Source organism: Triplophysa dalaica, chromosome 5 (genome assembly GCF_015846415.1).
Source record: "Triplophysa dalaica isolate WHDGS20190420 chromosome 5, ASM1584641v1, whole genome shotgun sequence".
NCBI classification, from domain to species: domain Eukaryota; kingdom Metazoa; phylum Chordata; class Actinopteri; order Cypriniformes; family Nemacheilidae; genus Triplophysa; species Triplophysa dalaica.
The window spans coordinates 8,077,585-8,097,937 of record NC_079546.1 but is presented as its reverse complement, the minus strand read 5'-3'; the positions used below and the strand labels follow the sequence as shown (position 1 = coordinate 8,097,937).

The 20,353-nt window shown below is 37.7% G+C and overlaps 1 protein-coding gene across 1 annotated transcript; it reads left to right on the top strand.

Annotated features, from left to right (window-relative positions):
- The first annotated feature begins 827 nt into the window (after positions 1–827).
- Positions 828–19,569, top strand: nrip2 (nuclear receptor interacting protein 2). The gene is made up of 6 exons (XM_056747585.1): positions 828–1,406; positions 10,307–10,597; positions 15,751–15,833; positions 15,949–16,076; positions 16,871–16,923; positions 18,398–19,569. The coding sequence occupies exons 1-6, from the start codon at positions 1,254–1,256 to the stop codon at positions 18,515–18,517; spliced, it is 828 nt and encodes a 275-aa protein (XP_056603563.1). The 5' UTR covers positions 828–1,253; the 3' UTR covers positions 18,518–19,569.
- Positions 19,570–20,353: the final 784 nt, after the last annotated feature.

The following is a 20,353-nucleotide window of genomic DNA, read 5'->3' as shown; positions in this document are numbered from 1 at the left end:
TTGATATCCAAGTATCCACAAAGCTTTTTTAATCCTACCTGATATGAACCTAATTTATGTCAAATTACACCACAAAATAAAAATAATTGTAAAAACGGAAATGAATATTTAGGACCACTACGATTTGTTATATTGTCATATTATTTTCAGGACAATTGCTCTAAATTCGCAACATTGACAATTGACATCCCAGTGAGATAAAAAATAAATCATCATATTTAATATTTGAATATATGCCCAGTTGAGTCCTGGTCTCTTTCAGGGTTTCTTTTATTTGATCTGATATGAATATACATGAAATAACACCCATTAAAAAAAAGCTAAACCAATAAAAGGAATTAAAATGAATAGACAGTGCAGTTACGAGGCATTCAGTACAATCCATCCAAGTCAAAGAACTCATAGTTCAGTAAAACACTTGTAGTATTGACATGTTAGGAGTGTCAAGGTGAGGAGAGAAGGCTTACTGCTTCAATGACCACCGGCAATGTCCTGGATTAAACAGCAATCCGTACAAGTGCATAAGAAAGCCTATTATAGATCTGGCACCAGTGTACGCTTGACGCTATACTGAATGTAGGATTGTTACTCTACGTTTGGGAAGTCATGTGAGGAAGGCCATTCTCTGTATTTTGTCACTCTACGTGATTCAATGGTACACATTCAGAGATGTTGTTTTGTAAAGCCAACCTAAGAGAAGATCAAATAAGTGAGGACTGAGGTTCAAAAAGTGAGGTTTGAGAGACTAGTGAGGGGGCGGGTGGAGAAACAAGTGGGAGGTGAAGAGAGAGAGACAGAAGGGGAGGGGAGATAAAATACGAGAAACAGAAAGAGATGACACATTCAGCCTCTGCACCAAGGACAGAGCAAGCGTCACTGGCACGCATACCGGCTGAAGATATCTACAACACACGCTTCACCATGACAACCACTGCTCTGGAGTGACAGCTGTCAATCAAGAGGATACGATTATCAAGATCACCTGCCACAAGAGATTACATCATAATACTGGACTAAAGAGGAGTAATTCTTTACAAAACTTATTATTTCTTAGATATTTATATCAAGTCACATATTTGATCTTTCAAGAAAAGGAGATACTGCTCCGCACGTCTGCATGCGTTCACGTGCAAGTGTGAAATTGTCTAGCTCTAAATCAGGGTCACAGTGTTGCTGGCTCTCATCCGTAAGAAGCAGCGGTTCAGGGTTTAATCAGCTAGGACAGGTTTGTGTATTTAACATTGCCGGAGATCATGAGTGCGGGAAAGAAAGAGTTAGAGATGAGGGACAAAGCCATCATGCATCAGCAAAGGAGACTAAAGCAGGCCACCCAGTTCACGCACAAAGACTCAGCTGACCTTCTGCCCCTGGATGGCTTGAAGAGGTTGGGCACCTCCAAAGACCTGGTGAGTGGCACTTTGGTTCATTCAGGAACATCTATGGATTTATTTATGATGCATTTATCTTGTGTGTGTGTTTATTTTTGCGAATGAATGTGCAGTTTTGGTTGTGTCCCTATTCCATCATGCACTTACAAGATGCATTATTTAGTGCCTCAGGCAGTGAATGTTTCTGACACGTCCGTAGATTTGGTATTCAGCATCCCCTCCATGCTGGTAGATGACTGTCACACGCACACATCATGATGGGGACCTCCCATTAACATGTATTGTACTTAAATGAAATATAATTGTTTAAACACTCTGATCAGACCCTTTTGAGACACCTGGTATTTTAATGTCTGTAATGTGACATTTTATGCCCCTGTATGAAGCCGTGTTCCTTATGGTGTCCACAAGGTTCATGAAATGCAGTTATAGCATGGTAGGCTGCTTCACTCTTTATCTATTCTTATTATAATAATAGCTACATTTTAACCCTGAACCCTTCACTTACCCCTACAGACACCTTCAGCATTTTTCAATTTAAGAAATCTTGATTTGCATGCTTACTGTAGTTGTTGTCCGTGTTGTGACCAAGCCGAGCTAAAATACCAGAATAAAGCCGTCTGCTTGCGTTCACATTTATCTCAATGGTGGTTGATCGGCCGGTGCGTATGAAAACACAGCTGAAAAAATAATGTGATTAACCCCGCAAGAGCCATAAAAAAAGACATCATGAGGACACCCTCCAACCAATGGCACTACGAAAAGCCCGGTCTAAAAAAGTTGGGTTGTTTAACCCATGTCTAGGTCAGATATGGACAAACCCAATTGTTGGTTTTGAATTTAAAGGTCCAGTGTGTCATTTTTTGGATGATCTTTTGACAGAAATGCAACATAATATACACAAATATGTGTTCAGAGGCGTATAAAGACCTTACATACTGGAGCGTTATGTTTTTACTACATCAGAATGAGCTATATCTATCTACATACATCGCCAGACCCCTTACATGAAATTCGCCATGTTTTTTCAGTAGCCCTAAACGCACAAACTGTTCTACAGAGCGCATTTCATAATTAGGTTATCTCCTTCCACAAATAAGCGAAACCCTGACAATGTTTTTGTCCTGTGAGAGCCACCGTTGTGCTTCAAAAGGTAAGGGTGAGCAGTGAAATGGGCCGTTGGTTGCAATGCGCAACCTCACTGCTAGATGGCGCTAAAATCTCCACATTCCTCTTACATAATTTAAATACTAATGAAACATCAGAAAAACATTACAGTATTTGTGATTTATGTGTTACTTTTATGTCCCGTTGATTTGAAGTTTTAAGGCCAAATAACGGTATAATTTGGTTAACCTTGAGCCCCTGGTTAGTTCATATGAAGGCCAAATTATAGACATTATATCACATTTGTCGACCTTTTGTCACCGGCTAATTCTGTGCATTATCAGATTCAGCATTCTAGACTTATTTATGCTGTCTACTGTCTGGTTTGAATGGTCTAAGTTTGGTGCAAACTGTATGTACACGGTCAATGGAGTGCACTGGGATATATGCGCAAATAAAACAAACAAACAAAAGTCAACCAAACATTTAGTCTGTTCTGACCAACAGAGGCCAATGACCTCTCTTCTACTTTAAGTCAATCTCTCTCTTGGGTCCTAAGGGCACCGTATAATTATAGTAATAGCAAACTAACTGTCTTGCTGTCATCTCTTTCCACTACTGTGATAGATGGCACTTACCCAAGCTCCCAGCGTGCACTCCAAGAAACCTTCAGAATCTCAGTTCAAGAGCGCTTTCAGGGATGGACGCATGCATTTCTGTGTGTGCGCCCGTGATTATACAGCCTATTTAAATTATCTCTGTTCACAGCAGGGAAGAATCGAAGCTCGTCTGTGAGGCTTATAAAGGGCTCAGTCACAGCTTCTCGGAGAAAGATGCTAGCTGAGAAACGCAGGAGCTAAAGATAACCGAATGAGCAGTTGTTTCGATCTGTCTTATGGAATACTGTTTTGTGTTTTTGTGATTGTGTACATGCAATTGTTTTGAACATCAGCATCTGGCTAGAGGAAGCGTTAATGTCAGGAACAATTCTCTCTTTCCTGCATGCTTTGTAATGGGTGTCATAAGGAATTATTCACCGGGTTCGATCGTGACCGTTGTGTCACGCCTGTCCCTGCGAGTCAGAGAGAGACGGACAGATATCTAATGACAGGCAAAAGGGTTTTCAACCCATTTTCAACCAAAGGAACTGATCACCTAAATAAATTTAATCTCAGGTCAAGTGCATAGCTCAGAAAACATGATGTCCTCAGTTATGTTTCATTAAAGTCTCAACTTTGTTTATAGAGTTGTTGCTATAATTTCTTAGAATGGGTTAGGGTTAGGGTTAACATAAACTAGGTCATTATTGAAAGGATGTAAATGAATCAATCGCTAAAAAAATTGGTTTTGGAGATCATATAAATATATTTGATACTATTGACTTTTGACTTGGCAAATGTGAACTCAGTTTGTGACAAAATCTCCCTGAAACTCATTGGACTCCAAAACGTCTTCATAGGAGAACTATCCAAAAGAATGGAGACTCAAGCAAAACTCTTCTATTTAATCCAATTAATCCTATCGTTGTCTATTTAAACAGATTTTTCTTTCTGGCATTATGTCCTATTCATTCAGATAGATGGAGTGTAAATGTGTGTATATGAGTACTATGGGAGTTCACAGTTTCCCTCTCTCATTAACTTACAAGCGACACGTGAAATCATTCCCGTTACGTAACTCTAGTGTTGTTTTGCAGCTCTTTGGCCCTTAGGCCCTCTGAAATCCCGTCTGTCTCTTTGAAGCAGAACATAAAGAGCAAAACAGTGCGAGGGCACACTCAGATCAGCACTCATGTGCAGGAGATGCGAACGGAGATGGTAATGCACCTCTTTACTCTGTGTCTTGCAATGTAAAGAAATGTTATCCAAGGCCATGCATTTTACACTGTTTGTAAAGTTAACTTAAACAGACATTGACTGAGTGTGTGAGTTACAGCATGGGGTGCACGTGACAGGCTTCATGCACACCATGCAGGACATCATGAAGCTCATCGATTTGTGCGCTTTCAACAAATCACGTTATTGCACAGCTCTTTGTTCAATAAATAGCCTAGTCAATGCGAATTGTCAATTTTTACCTTTTTGTACTAGACAGCTTGACTCTATTTTTCAATGTCGTCCATGTCTCATGTTAATACACAATTTGTAAAATATAAATATTTGTCTACATATTTTTTTAAGCAATAAAAAAGGGACAATTATCCCACTTAAATTTTAAATGACTCCCTCAAATACTCAATTCTGATTGGTTAATTTTTTACCGTCAATCAGTTTCAAATAGTAATAGATAATTGGCTATTGTTCCAGACAAAACAATTTCCTAGTTTGTCATGCTTCTCACATAATAAAATCATTTAACTCAAATCAGCATTTCACGTCTATTTAATTATGAAATGGCAAGTAGCCGTGTAATAAGAGGGACTGTCATTAATCTGCAAAATATGTGCTAACCAAACGGTGTCGACGCACATTATCTCCACTAGAACAAGTGTAAAATATAATAATGAGCGAGTAATGGTCTCTCTGAGGACGAATTAATCCTGTGTCGCCTTTAGAAAAGCCAAACATTAGACCTAATTATAAAGGTAACCCGACCGAAGGCTGGGCATATTTTCTCTCACATCTGTCTCACTTGTTTCTCCTTCGGGAATTGAGAGAAGTTGTTGAGATACGAAATGTTCCTCCGGGAAAGGTGCTAAAAATACTACCTGTGTCAAGGGGGAAAACAAACAGCTGTAGGAAAGTGGAGAGAAAGGGTTAAGATGAAGAGAGAGACAGAGAAAGAGAAAAAGGGAGAAACAGCAGCTGGCGGTGCATGTTGTGTGTGACAGAGGATGTCTGGTGCTGGGGCGAGAGATCAGGAGAGGAGAGCAACCATTAGGTACATCACATGACTCTCTTAATGAGGGAGAGGAGCCTGTTGAGCTCTAATAATTAGCTATTACACACACAGTAATCGCACACACAGAGAGAGAGAGAGAGAGAGAGAGAGAGAGAGAGAAAGAGAGAGAGAGAGCATCATAGAGTGCATCTTGTGTATCAAAGGTAAGAAACAGTTCCAAATACAAACACATCATCAACTATAAGATCTTTCTCAGGGTATATCATAAAAAAAGAAAAATGTATTCTGCATGACATCCCTTTTTTGACAATTAAACTGACTTTGCCCAAAAAATTTGCATCATAATGGGTTAAGACATTTAACGTTTCAATATTAGGGTATTTCAAGACAGCCTTCAGAACATGGATCCTTTAATAATGTTCAGTATGGGTGGGATTCAGGGGAGACGTGACAATAAATATTTGGATCTCAATATGAATGTGATTCTTGAATATTATATTATGAAACAATAGAACAATATGTTTAGTGACTCGAAACTGCAATACGCTATGATATTTAACTCTTCCTTTCAACAACTAGTTACAATTTTAGTCAGGCATGAGAATTTCATCTGCTCACAAACTTGAATCTGGTCTATCGTTCGTTTTAAAAAAGGTATTTTTGGGGGAAAAATTAAACTGAAATGATCTGCTTATGCCGCAAGAATAACGGTACAGTACTGTAAGGAAATATATAACAAAACTTAAAAACAAAAATCACACCATTGTTTGCTTTCCACTACATCCAATGGACCCATATAAGCATCAGCAGGGCAGGGACCCGGTGGTTATAACAAGCTACAGCACTCCTTGACACATTCAACAAGCCCCCATCAAGTACAATCATTTCACAATTAATAACCATTGACCTCTATTTACCCACAATTCAACAGCACAATGTGTTTCCTAGGACATGCTGTTCCACCCGCAGGTCAAACATGCTTTTCGCCCTTATAATATTCAGCTCTGTCAGGTGGGGACAGAGATTTGTCTCATTCTGTCGGGTCGCTAAATCCACCAATTCCACACCTCTACATTCACATGACTATGCAAATGAATCATGAATTATTCATTTTATGCTCCGCATGAATGGCTGTCCGCGTCCACAAGTTAAACTGGACTTTGAAATATTTCTGTATTGATTTAGAGGGGAGAATGTGATTTTCTGCATCTAACTTTAGAATTAAAATAAGCAATTTCTAGAAGTAAAGAAGAGGTTTAATAGGAATTAATACAGTTACATAGAGTTATAAAATTGAACTCTCTAAAGACTATCTGCTTTTGTTAGTGTCATGTATTGTAACTGCTTTATGTCATGTCACCCCGTTTCACCTTGACTATAATATGCATACAGTTGTATTATGAAGAAACATGGCATCCTCTTTGTCTTCACTAAGGTGTCTAATGTGTCTTTGGATAATCAGATGTACAAGGTTATAGCGACTTTTCAAATCCGTACAGTAGAACACAAGAGCATCTCTGAATCACAGCTACATGAATCACTTGGTAAAGCAAAAGCCTGTTTTGAGAAGAAAGAGGGGAGAGAGAGACATAATGCTGTGATCAATCCTGTCAAAATCAATCTCCTCCGCTCTGTGAATGGACCCAGATCCAGCAAAGAGAAACATGGCTAATTAAAAAAACGACTGAATAGTCTCTCCCTCACAGTCCTGGCAACATACAATGGATTTGTATTACATACAACATCATTTGATTTGGGAAAATCTAAATGTGAATTTATCTGAACCTGCCCTGATATGCAGCCACTTTATTTAAATATCAAAAGATCAGATTTTTGTTTAAACCAGAAAATATGTGCATAATATCTTAAGGTTGTTATTTTGCTATGTGTTTACATATCTAACATTGTGGGCTCTTCACTGCTGTCTAAGCCCCTAGGATTCAATACCTCATGCTTAGAGGTTAGACTGAATCACAGGAGCCTCGAGGCTCATAAGAGACTATGACTTAGTCTATGACAGTAAATGGGGAAATGAGATCTGTTTGGTTACTGAAATTCTTCCAAATATCTTTCATTGTGTTCAGTAGAATAAAGAAATTTGTACAGGTTTGGAAACGCCTGAGGGTGAGTAAATAATGACAGGATTTTCATTTTGGGGTGAACTGTCACTTTAAATCTCAAATCATCACATCTCCATTTCCTGTCACTTCTTATTCTCATTCTGCATTCTCATTCATCAGAGGATTAATTGGCAATGGATCAATAAAAGCCCCTTCTGAAACCAGCCAATCGTAGAGCAATGTGATTAAACGATAAACAGCGCAGGCTAAAGTACTGACGGTGGCATTTACCTTCCACCCTCTCTGTTTACCCCCACCGATCTCTCTTCTATGTCCTTCTAAGGTGAAAGCCAAACAAAACTGGTCCACTGCCTGTCAAAGTGTCAAAACACTTTCATATTCAGACAACTGATAGCTGACATGAACAGATTGCTTTTAAATTTGACATTGTAGCGTGAGATGAGACACTCCTTTAGGCTATTTTTTAAATAACTACTAAAGGTGATATAAAATGGCAAAAAAATTAATGGTGAGATATTAGACCTACGCTATACACATTTTACATAAAGTACCTAAGCTCTTCCTAAATATTATATATATGGGTACGTTAAGATTCAATTGCCTGCCATATCTATCATAGCATGTAAGACAAACAGGTACAAAACTGGTTATGTTTTTGCACTTAACTGCCAGTCACATAAACAACAAACTCCTCCTTTGTGGATACACAAAAGCCTTTTATATAGAAATTCAATAACGCCCTCCAATCCACAGCTGTGGATCGATAATGCTGTTTCTATCTGAAAGAGATCTAGTAAATATTTAAGCATGATGTTAGAAAAACACCGGGCACAGGACGAGTCATGTAATTGGGACACGGCACGCTCCGGAGCACATGTGTTAAGTGAGGAATAACCAGAATGCTAGACACATTGACGAAAGGGAACAGGAAGGAATGAGAAGGCCGTTCATATCTAGGTTTCGCTGTGTATTTTCAGCTTCCCCTTTGAGAGTAGGCCTGTGTGAGAGGGAGTTTCAGGTGGTCCTCATAATTGTATTATTGGAGTTCCAAATGAAGTTTATAAGCAGATAAAACTGATGTCTGGTCTTGACCATGCTAACCTGTAGGAAATGACAGCTGTTCTCTAACTGAGTTATAGGGATCAGAATCTCCACTATATAAACTGCACCATGCGTGTATTGGTCTGTCTTTTAAAGGACCGGTGTATGAAATTTAGCAGCATCTAGAGGTGAGGTTGCACCAGTGGCTCACACCATCCCTCACCACTGTCTTTCGAAGCACTACGGTGGATGACACAGGAAAAGATGTTGTCTATTTTTCGCTTCTTTGCCGAAGGAGACGACGTTTTTATTAAACGAGTTCTGTAGAGCAGTTTGTCCATTTAGTGCAACTGTGAAAACAACATGGCGCTGTGTGTAGATAGATATAGCTCATCCCAAGGAAATAAAAACATAACACTTCATTATGTTAAGTCTTTATACACCTCTGAAGATATACGTTTTATATATTGCATTTCTGTCAATAGATCCTTAATAAAATTACATATTTGACCATTAAATGTAACCTTAAACATACAGCCTTTTTTAATCAACATACAGTTTAATTTTACAAGCATAATATTAAATATTGAATTACATTTTTTATAAATAATATTAAAATTGAAAGGAAATCTGATTAAGTTGCAACTCCCATAGTCTCAAAATGTGCTGACATTTGAATACATTTTTTTTTATTTTTAAGGTAAAAATAAAGTAAAATTTAACTAGCAACAGCAAATAAAACTGCAGTGTGAGCTGTTCATAACAACAATAGCTGAATACTAGTTTGAAAAGGTTGTGGACGGGACTCTCCCAACAGATGGAGGAAGTGTTTAACAATGATGTATCATAAAGATAGTTATGATGCTGGATTATTTACGGTGTCTCACACACTTCACCTTTGAAATGCATGTCTTTAGGGAAGGAACAGCAGCGATAATGGTTCTGCCGGCTTTGTTAATGATGTTAACTTATTCTGCCCTCAATGACCCTCAGTTCACCTCACATCTGTGTACTTGAAAATCGAAAAACATGAAAAATACGGGAAAGACATCCTGATACTTTAGAATATTACCATCAGAAAAGACAGAAAGTCACATAGAAAGTCTTAAAGTTAATTTGTCTCAAATTTAACTCATTCAGATAAGGATTCCCTATAATCAATAATACAAATATTTGGCTACACTCGAACCAACATTCTGTATAGAATTAACTACATGCTCTTACCACTGGGCCATCGAATTTAGATTTGTTTTGACTGAATTTGTCGATCATAGCAGAGGGAATGCATCTTGAAAGCTGAGAATGTTACTGTCAGATAAGGTTCCCCCATGTTCCATAAGACAAAGTTCATACATGTCTCAAATTTAAACTGCTGATTTTATAGCCCACAACAATTAGGTTCTAAGATTGTCAAAATTTGTCAATCTTTGCAGGATGAACGCATCCTGATAGATGAGAATGTTACTGTAAGATAAGGTTCCCTGTTATAAATAGGAAAAAAGCTTGTGCTGGCCTCAAACCAACATTCCATAGAGTATGAACTACATATGCTAAACCACTGGGCCATAAGATTTTGGGGGTTTAATGAATCAAATATACATCTTTCTATGACTGAATCTGTCCATCATAGCAGGGGGAACACATCCTGATTGCTGAGAATGTTACTGTAATATAAGGTTCCACTGTGTTACATTAGTGAGAAAGTTTGAAAGAATCACGTTTGGTAAATATTCCATCTAGAATGCTTAAAATCTGTGCACACTGTATGCAGTAGACATACTAATGGCAGAATACACCATTTAAATGATTTTTGCTGACATCACTTCCTCTTCCCGTTTGCCTATACAGCAACCCCACAGCATCGTGCAGCGACGCCTTATGGAGGGCAACATCCCACGACTGCGTGGAGAAGCCCGGGACACTTCCTCTCACGTTCGCTCTCCACTTGTAGATAGCAAAGAGGGCGGAGAACCAGAGGAAAGAAGTGAGAGCACTGTGGACGACTCCACAGAAGAGAGAGAGTCTCCAGAAGAGAGCGAGAAGAGCCTCAGGTCTGACGAGGATGAGGACAATGAAGAAGACAGGAAGAAAGTGGGAGAGAGAGCATCCAACCTCTCAGCTCTAGTGGTCCAGTGTAAGGTAATACAACAAACCACTTGATATGGTTGCTTCATTTTTTCCGAGATTCATTTTTGTGCCAGCTAACTGTGCCGGTCGGTTTGGTTTTTGAAAAGCCAGGATGTGTCTAAAAAAGTCAAATCTGTGAAGCACTCTTGTTAAGTTTACAATAGAGATGATGTAACTGGAGGACATGCGTCTCATTGTGTAGACAAACTTACCGGTCATTCAATTTTTTTATAATCATACAACACAATGGGCTTAAGAAAAACTGATTAAAGATGATGACCTAAAATATATAAGGTTGCAAATTTATCTTAAACTTTAGCAAAGATCCAGGATTCCCATGCCTTTTGGTTTATGAAAATTAATATTTTTCTAGTAATTCAAGACTTTCCCAAATTTCACATTTTGACTACTTTCTTGGCAATTAACTCTTTTGGAACCCAGCATTTTAAGTAAAATATTTTTTTAAATCTGGATTTTTTTGTAGCGAATACAAGTACAAACATACAATTATTATTATATAAAAGGTGATTTACATTTGATTATAAAATATAAGTCTGCTAGAAAATATACATACATATTTATTATCATTACTCTAGAAATTACAACGACTCGAAAGTTGTATTATTTTTCATTACGTTTTGAGGCTTGAAATTAACTATTTAAATTGACTGATTTTTCCTGGTTTTCCAGGACCTTTTAGAATCATCGAAAAAGCCAACGCTTCCCCATAGCCAAGCTATTAAAACTCGCTCTCTGTTTTACTGCAGAACACATTGGAGTGTCATTCTGCGGCTCCCTCGCCATCACTTCAACAAAGTAATAATAGACCCGAAATTAAAGCAGCTTAAACCATAGGGTTGGGTATGAACCAAGAGCAGCTAATTTCCTCTGCCTCCACATGTCAACTGACAGTCTATTGTCAACACGAGAGTTTTAAAACACCAAGAATAATCCTTTTCTATGAAATAATGGCCACTAAAAGAGGACGCTACACTGTCCAGCTCAGGAGCTACAGTAATGTTCTGACAGATGGTCATTGTTGTGAGCGCTTGAAGTGGGAAAAAAAGGTTCTGGGACTCTTTTGTGCACGTTGCCATATGCAAGTTATTACCACAAATGCAAATTATTACCAAACGTATTAGGACATTGCTGATACAACATTTTTATCAGGCGCCCGCCTGCAGACTGTTTTCTTCAATTCAATTGGCTGAACGTTCTTCTTTAGTTTTATTGGCTGAAATGCTTGACCTCTGTAATTTGATTGGCCAGAATTAACGCAAACCCTGTTTTATATTGGCGCGAAGCTATCCATTTCAACACTAGATGGAAACCTGCAATCTTTAGCAAAAAAAGCGCAACGGCTAATGCTAATGCTGTGGCTCCAGCGAAACGCAGGAAAGAAGAACAGAGGCTAGCTTTTTTAAAGGATGTCAATGGGAGTTGTTAGCCGTTATGCATTCTTCAAATGGAAGTACTACAGACATATTTGAATACAATACAGACAGTCTATACATAAGAGTATCTCTGGCTCCGTGCTAATCTCACTGGAAACAACACTGAGGCCAGGGTTGATCGATCTGAGAGTTCAGAGATCCCATGTGCGACCTCGAGTGCCGTTCCAGACAGTTATTTCTGTGTTTGAGGTTGAAATATCCGAAAACCCAGCTGTCCGGAACATAGCATAATCGCTACCTATCTGTAGTGGGATGTCATCACTATTAATCACCCATTCAATAATGCTTTAACTCGGCAAGGTACCGGCAACATGTGAGAAATGCAGGTACCCAAGAAAAAGTGAAGGTATGCTAAAGATTAAAAAAGAGAAGTGCCGGTGTTGTGCCGAATTTTGACTCCCCATCAGATTATGACTCCCCTCATGAAACTACTTACTGGATTGGCTAATCCTAAACCCTCTCCCACACCGGATCCTAACACCTAATGTTAGTGGGGAATTCATAGTTTGTCAGGAGTCATTTTTCGGCATCACGTTCCGGCTCAATTTTTTATCAACATCTAGAGGTTTATTTTGCGACAATGACCAGCCATCTATATGTTATTTAAACAAACCAAAATTATCAATAGACCTTACATACCAACAGACGTACCAATTATGCAATTACAATACAAAATGCTACAACTGAGAATCAAACCAGGGCCACGTTATTGAACATGAAAAATTAAATCTCTCTCAGAATGTTCAAGAACCAACTTGATCTAATAAAAAACACAACTCTTTAAATATAATATAAAAAATTAATTTGTACGATGGTATTTCTACAAAAACAATGGATTAGTAGAAAGAAAGCATGCTTGAAGGTTCTTTCCAGTTATAACCATAGGGGCAAAAAGCCACGTATGAATGACACAATAGAAATTCATACGAATAGGCACCAATTATGTAAAATTGTTATAAACTGCCATTTGGTTCAGATTGTGTTAACAGCACACATGCATTCTGAATGAACCGAATGTTCCAGAACAGATGCATGATTTTCCTGTCATCAAACTGAAAGATGAAATGAAACTCCAATTCTGCATCTAATTAAGCTTGGGTAATGAAGAGCTGTTGAAATGGGACAGGGACGTGCGTAGCAAATCCACCTTACTGGTTCACGCTTCCTCTTCTGAAAAGATTCATTTCACTTTCAGGGTGAGAAGTCAAGCATGATGTTGATCCATTCAGAGCTGTCATTATTATTAACAGCATGATTTTTCTCAACTGCACAACCGGCGCGCACACATACACACAGAGTTAGTATATGTGGTCAAATAAAGCTATAACAGCTCATGAGGAAATATCTCGCTTTAAACTGTAAACTAGGAAATCTGTTTTGTTTCGTTTCTTTGACATCTTTCATGGCTGAAACTACAAATGAAGAAACATAAAAGAATCAAATGTTTTCACTATGAGGATGTTTTTATATCGTGACCACAGGGTGCAGGAAAGACAAAGAAACAGTACAAAGTACAGCAAGGACTAACACAGATTCTTGAGACGCACTTTGTCCCCTTTTGGTCTGTTGCAAACAATGTTTGCAACAACTGTTTCTTTATCTGCCAGTGTTTCATTTGGAGTGCTTAACACCACACTTTGTGATTTTGAAGAAACGGTGTGTGTGTGGAACAATGCGTGAGAGGGGCTTTACAGCCCCCTCTGTGCAAACGGTGAGAGGTTGACGACTTGATACGAGAGATGTTGCGTCCCATTCTTCATGTGGTAGGAAAGTTGCAGGGGTGACTGCTCGCACCTTGAGTGACAGGAAATGCGAAAAGGTTGCAAAAAACCTATCATCTCCTTTGAATGTGGAACGGTGCTGACGCTCGCCGGAAAGCTCGCTTATGGTAACCGTCCAGTTAGCAAAAAGGTGCAGAGCAGACTCAGAGCCTGACAATGCTTTAGCTGTGTGGGCCTGTGCGTAGGTGAAACCATATTGTGTTTAAGTCACGCATGCTGTGAAACCATATGTCACAAACAGGTTCCAAATCCTATTTTGCTAAAGCTATTATCAGTATAACCATTGCTTAAAACGAGAAATTGAGATTTGAACTTAACATTAAGTGTTTAATATTACCTATTAAAAATATGAAGGACTCATTAGATGTTGTGACTTGTTGATGAAAGGACTTACTTTTCTAAGTGATGGATTTATAATTTTGCAGGCAAAACAAATACACAGGCAAAAACAATATAAGGCTTACTTTAAGTCACAACATCAGTGATTTGAGGGTGTTTTTTTACTTGGGCGAATAGGTGAACACAGACAAACCATCTAATGCAGTCAACACCCTAGCGAGCATCAAGCATGTTTTATTTACCACCAAAACACCCTTGAAATCACAACTGTGCACCTGCAGTAATACCCGGAGTTTTGCACAGGCAAACAATACTTTTTAATTCAAATATATATTAAAATACTATAAATGTTTGAGATTAAAAAATATTTAATATCAATATAAACATCTTTATTGAAGTATCATAAATTTGAATATATTTTACATTATAAATATATAAATTTGACATTATAAATATATCTATATATATGTTTTACATTATAAATATATATGTTTACATTATAAATATATATGTTTTACATTATAAATATATATATATATATATATATATATGTTTTACATTATAATATATATATATATATATATATATATATATATATATATATATATATATATATATATATATATATATATATATATGTTTTACATTATAAATATATATATGTGTGTGTTTTACATTATAAATATATATATATATATATGTTTACATTATAAATATATATATATATATATATATATATATATATATGTTTTACATTATAAATATATATATATATTTTACATTATAAATATATATATATATATGTTTTACATTATAAATATATATATTATATATATATATATATATGTTTTACATTATAAACATATATATGTTTTACATCATAAATATATATATATATTTTTTACAAATAACCTCCACAATAACGCTTTTTAGATGTGTGACTGAAAATTAAAGGGGGGGTTTGTATAATTTCTTTATCTACATGCTTTCACTCTATGTGTGTGTGTCTAGCTGCCTTGTGTTAAAATGCGTGACCGTCTGAAAACTAACGGATGTCCACTCAGTTAAAAAACAGTCCACTGATGCTGCTAAAACCGAACAAATCATTTACACATAATGGTCAAGCCAACACCATGAACAGGCAAAAGGGTCTACTAAAAAGCAAATGCTGCAAAAACGCAGGGTCATAATTTATCAGACGAGCTCTGAATTCTGCAAGCGCTGATGGAATATCGGGTTAAAGGACACCGTGAAAATAAACCGGCTTACTGGAGCGAAACATTAAGAGCTTCCACGGAGAAACTCTTAAAGTGATGGTCCATTATTAACCTGAGCTATTATCCTCAAGCCATCAGTCGCGATACTGCCAGACGTCGCAAAAACAAAACCGAGAAATCAACGCAATGTAATGAACAACTAAAGCATATTTAAAAAGACCAAGAATATTATTGTCTGTTCTCAGCTCGCCCCCTGTTTGAAACTTCTTGGCAGGTTGAGCCGTGTTGTTCCAATCTGGCTAATAATGTATATTTCTATTAAGAAAAAAGAAAGACTGAAAACAAGAAAGACTGTAATAAAGTTTTTTTTGCAGTGTGGTGACGCGGAGGTGAAGCTATCCATAAACACAGGGTGCCAACACAACCACATCTCTAAGACATGCTGCAGAAGACTGGGGTAAGATGACAACTTATTTAAAGACTAAGACCTACCTATGTGTACAGCATGTGTGTATATACTGTATGAATGCACCACTTTACATGAACGTTTTGCTAATGTGTGTTTATTGCAGACTGAAAACCAGCCACGAAGAAAAGCCCCATGGGAAGCTGCCATTCAGTGAATCGACGGAGGAGACGGTGAAGTCTCTGCACTTGCAGCTGGGCAGGGAAAAAGTCCAATGCACCGCACAAGTCATAGGTTAGATGGTCTTGTGTTCACAGAAAATAAATCCACCAAGACACGACAGCACTCATAGCAACTTGACATGATCAATCAAGTGAAACCCAAAATAACCCCTTCAAAAACTTGGCTGCACACAAAACCAGTTTGAGCCAGACAAGATAGAGCTAATGCAAACATGAATATATTCCACAAGATAAGAGAAGTAGATCCATCATTATGCGAAATAAAACACACCCACACATGATCTAAAGAACGTCTGAAAGCGTATAATGCAATATCCTTCCAGCTTGTTTGAACATTCAGCTTTTGAAGTGAGCAACTGACCTCTTCCAACTCAGACAGCAGAGGAATGATTCTTCTTTTTAAAGGGATAGCTTTACTCACCCTCTTGTCATTTAAAACATGTATGACTTCCTTTATCAGAACACAAAAGAAGATATTCAGAAGAAAGTTGTTAACTTTAATTCACTTGGATTGGTTTTAACAATTGAAGTGAACGGGGGCCAGTGCCAACATTTTTCAAAATATCTCCTTTGTGTTCTGCGGAAGAAAGAAAGTCATACGGGTTTGAAATGACGAGAAAATGATGACAGAATTTTCATTTTTAGGTGAGGTATCACTTTCAGTGCCACACCTAACCCATAGCCTGGCCATATTGGTTGTGTTATGACCAAATACAAAAGAAGTCCAACTAAGCCAGTTTTATTAAACCCCCTCACTTCTATTTAGCCAAAGTCTAAAATCCCACGTACTTGTGATACAAAGTGTCTCTTGCCCTATTTTAAACCTTATTTTGTCTCCGTTCACAGAGGACGCAACGTTTGAGGTGTGTCTGGGTCTACAGACTCTGCTGGAACTCAAAGTAAGACCGCCATTACCCATCTCTGCCATGTATTTGTATTCCATCGCGTCGCACACTTCTGATCTGCACGTTGACTGCTTTTGAAAGTTTTATACTGGCTCTTTTAGTTAGAGCAGACACCAAAGCTCTGCCGCAACCATTTACGCTGCACATTCGGATCACGTCTTACTTTCATATATTTAAAACAGCCATTCAAGCTTTAAATTATGTCACGATGCAATTGAGAATTTTGAGTTGACCTTTCTTGTATGGTGCAGGTAACACAGAGCCTGCTGAACATCAAAGAGGATGTGGACTTTAAATCAGTTTTTAATGTCAAACCCAGACAGGACATCTAAGAATCTAAGGCCTTAAAACACACAGTAAAAGTATTAAACATAAAATAAAAGACTACATGCACAGTCAGTGTTGTTGACTGGACTATTTAGTCGATTTGAGAAAAGTTAATCCAGATAATGTTTAACTGATAATGAAAAACAACTTTTTAATAATACCCTAAACAAACAAAAAAAATTGGGTCAAAAATAGACAAACCTAGGCGCACGGTTAAATACACTAAGAAAATGATTATACTTGGATTTTTATTAGGCTACATCATGTTTCACCTGGAAGTTTATAGTTTACCTTGTTCTTTCATTATTATTTTTATTTATCTCTATTCATTTTTCCCTCAAAAAGGTTTAAAAAGGTTAAAAATTGAATAAGTCCAGAGTATACTTTAAATGTAAACTCAAAGTATGTACATACCGCCTATATGTTGTAAAGACATGCAGATATGCAATACTATTTATTTGCTGTCAAAAGCAAATTAGCAAAGAAAATAAAAAATAGATAATGTTTATATTTGACCCAAATATGGTTTAAAACGACCCAGAATAGATGAAATTACAACCGGTTAATCCCTTTCTTACCCAACGCTTGGTTAAAAAAAATCCTAGCGCTTTCAATTTTTTCAACAATTAGCAAAGGAACTGAGTTTGAGAGAAAATGGGTCACGACACATATCATATCTAAATATTGAACCAGTGTAGCCGAGTTGGAGATCATTTTATATGCCACGGGGAGAATTTCCCCTTAGAGGTTTTCTCGATTGAAGGCAGTTATGAGGAGCAGGCTGAATGCTATTAAAATCTTGATAGATAAAGAGGGAGAAAGCTAGAGCAGATGAACTGCGGAGGATGGATTTGTGTTTATATATGCAAATGATCATCGCTGTCAGGAGATACAAAATCTAATGTTGGCAAGAAAAGATTATCCTAAAGCCAATGTGGGCTTCCGAACGAACCATAAGCAGAATCAAGCGCTTACGTTATCAGGCACCTGGTACTTATAGTGGCATAATGCATTAAAAAGTGTTATTTTATAAAAAAATATTACAAATAAAAAGTGTGTATTGCAGCAATAAAATGTATTAAAAAAGGCGTTTTAGAAAAGGACTTTGCTACATAACAAACAATTCACATTCTCTTCCCAGTGCTGTCTGGACCTGAACTGCAGAGTGCTCCGTCTCCACAGCACAGAGCAAGCGCTGCCCTTCCTGGATTCACCTGCCTGCAGCCAGTGCCATCACCATGACAACAACAAAAACATGTGACCTCAGACCCACGTGCCCGCCAACCGCCCGATCGTACCCATATAATCAGAGAGGAAGTTCAAAACGGAAAGCCTTTGTCTGGACTCTTGTTCCAGATGAACATAGCCAGGCCTCTCTCTCCCCTTTACATCCTTATTCCTTCGTTTTTTTGTTCGTCTCTGTGCTATTTACAGAAATCTGCCAAGTGTAATTTTTTCTGCTGTGCTAAATTCGTTTCAATTAAAAGTGTTGCGGGGGAGGAAGATTGCGTTCCGATATTAGAAATTGCCTTGAGTACACGGTTAATCCGCAAGATGCTGCGTTAATCTTTGTAAGGTCACCAGTAATATCTTTAACTGGAGATTGTAATGACAAGTACATTAAATTCTTGTTTATTATATTAAAATTGAGAGATTTACAACAGCTATAAAGTCCCTAAACAATCAGACTTTTCATTTTATATATTAAAACATAACAAACTTGATCGAAAGTTGCACAAATTGAACTAAAAATCACAACTCCGAAATTGCCTTTTACTAACCAAGGACTGTGTTTTCTGTCCTGTTTTCTCTTTACAAGATTAAATCGGCCCTCAGATGATAATATGGGGCTTCGGTCAATCCAATAAAATGTTAATATAGCCCTTGGGCTGGACTTGCGCTGGTTTTCTTCTGAAGGGCCTTAAACATTCCAATCTGCATGATTTTATAGACGTCCCCCTTTGTGTTTTTCGATGTTTTGCGCTAACCATCTAAGCACGAGTGTGTGTGTGTTTAGGTTAGAATACAAAGCGTGTTTGAGCTCTTTTAGAACAATTGAAGAGCCCTGATTCAGCTTCTGGGCACAAACCTTCATAACCAAAGGCTTGTCTCCACCACCCACATGCCTCGCTCATTGTTTAGTCTTAGCACGGGCATATAAACACCCGTCTCAGCTCCCATCGAAATGCCAAGCGACGATAGAAAGAGGGCAAATATGAAAAGAGTTTATTTTTGTGTGTTTTTGGTTTCGTTTCCTCTGAACAGTATTTTCTCTGCCTAAATAAAATAAAATATGTATTCTGGATATACAAAGGTCTCCGCTGATTGAATTAATGTCATGTCATGACAATCCATTACACCTACACAACAGGCAAAGCTGAAGAACAACTCTGTTCTGCTCCTAACTGATTGTTGTTGGCATGGATGTTCATGATCACATGACCGTGATGTTGGTTTTCCCGGGCAGTCAACAAGCTATTTTAAGGTTTCTTCATTTGATGATGGAGGGAAAAGATGTTCTCACTCACAACAACCACAGAGAGCCATAAGGGATGACATCATTGACCCCGCAGGGAGCTCAGACTGCTCCTGGTCCACAACCAGCATGGAGGCTGAACACAAAGTACTGTAGTCAGGGCACAACACATTATTTAAACAGTCAAACAATCATGAAGTCCATCTGTTCTTTTTTTGTGAATGCAAGGGAAAGAATAACAATTACATGTATTAATCTAGCATATGCTGGTATTCAAAGCGACTATGGAAAAATACACTTTTAAATAATACGAGTTTCATTACAGTGACAAGGGGCAGGAAAATTTGGTCACTGATTAGCCCTGCCCACACCAAAATCTTTTAAATTTACATTTATGCATTTGGCAGACGCTTTTATCCAAAGCGACTTACATTATCCTATACATTGTTATACATGGGTATTTGCAATCCCCTGGGATCGAACCCACAACTTTGCTCTTACCGCTGAGCTACAGGAAAGTGGTAAAAAAGCTCTGAATTGGTTTGTACGATTATTGTAGACTGTTTTTAACATTACGAGTGTTTCATCATAACTTTATGTGCTTCCCATCTTTTGCTAACA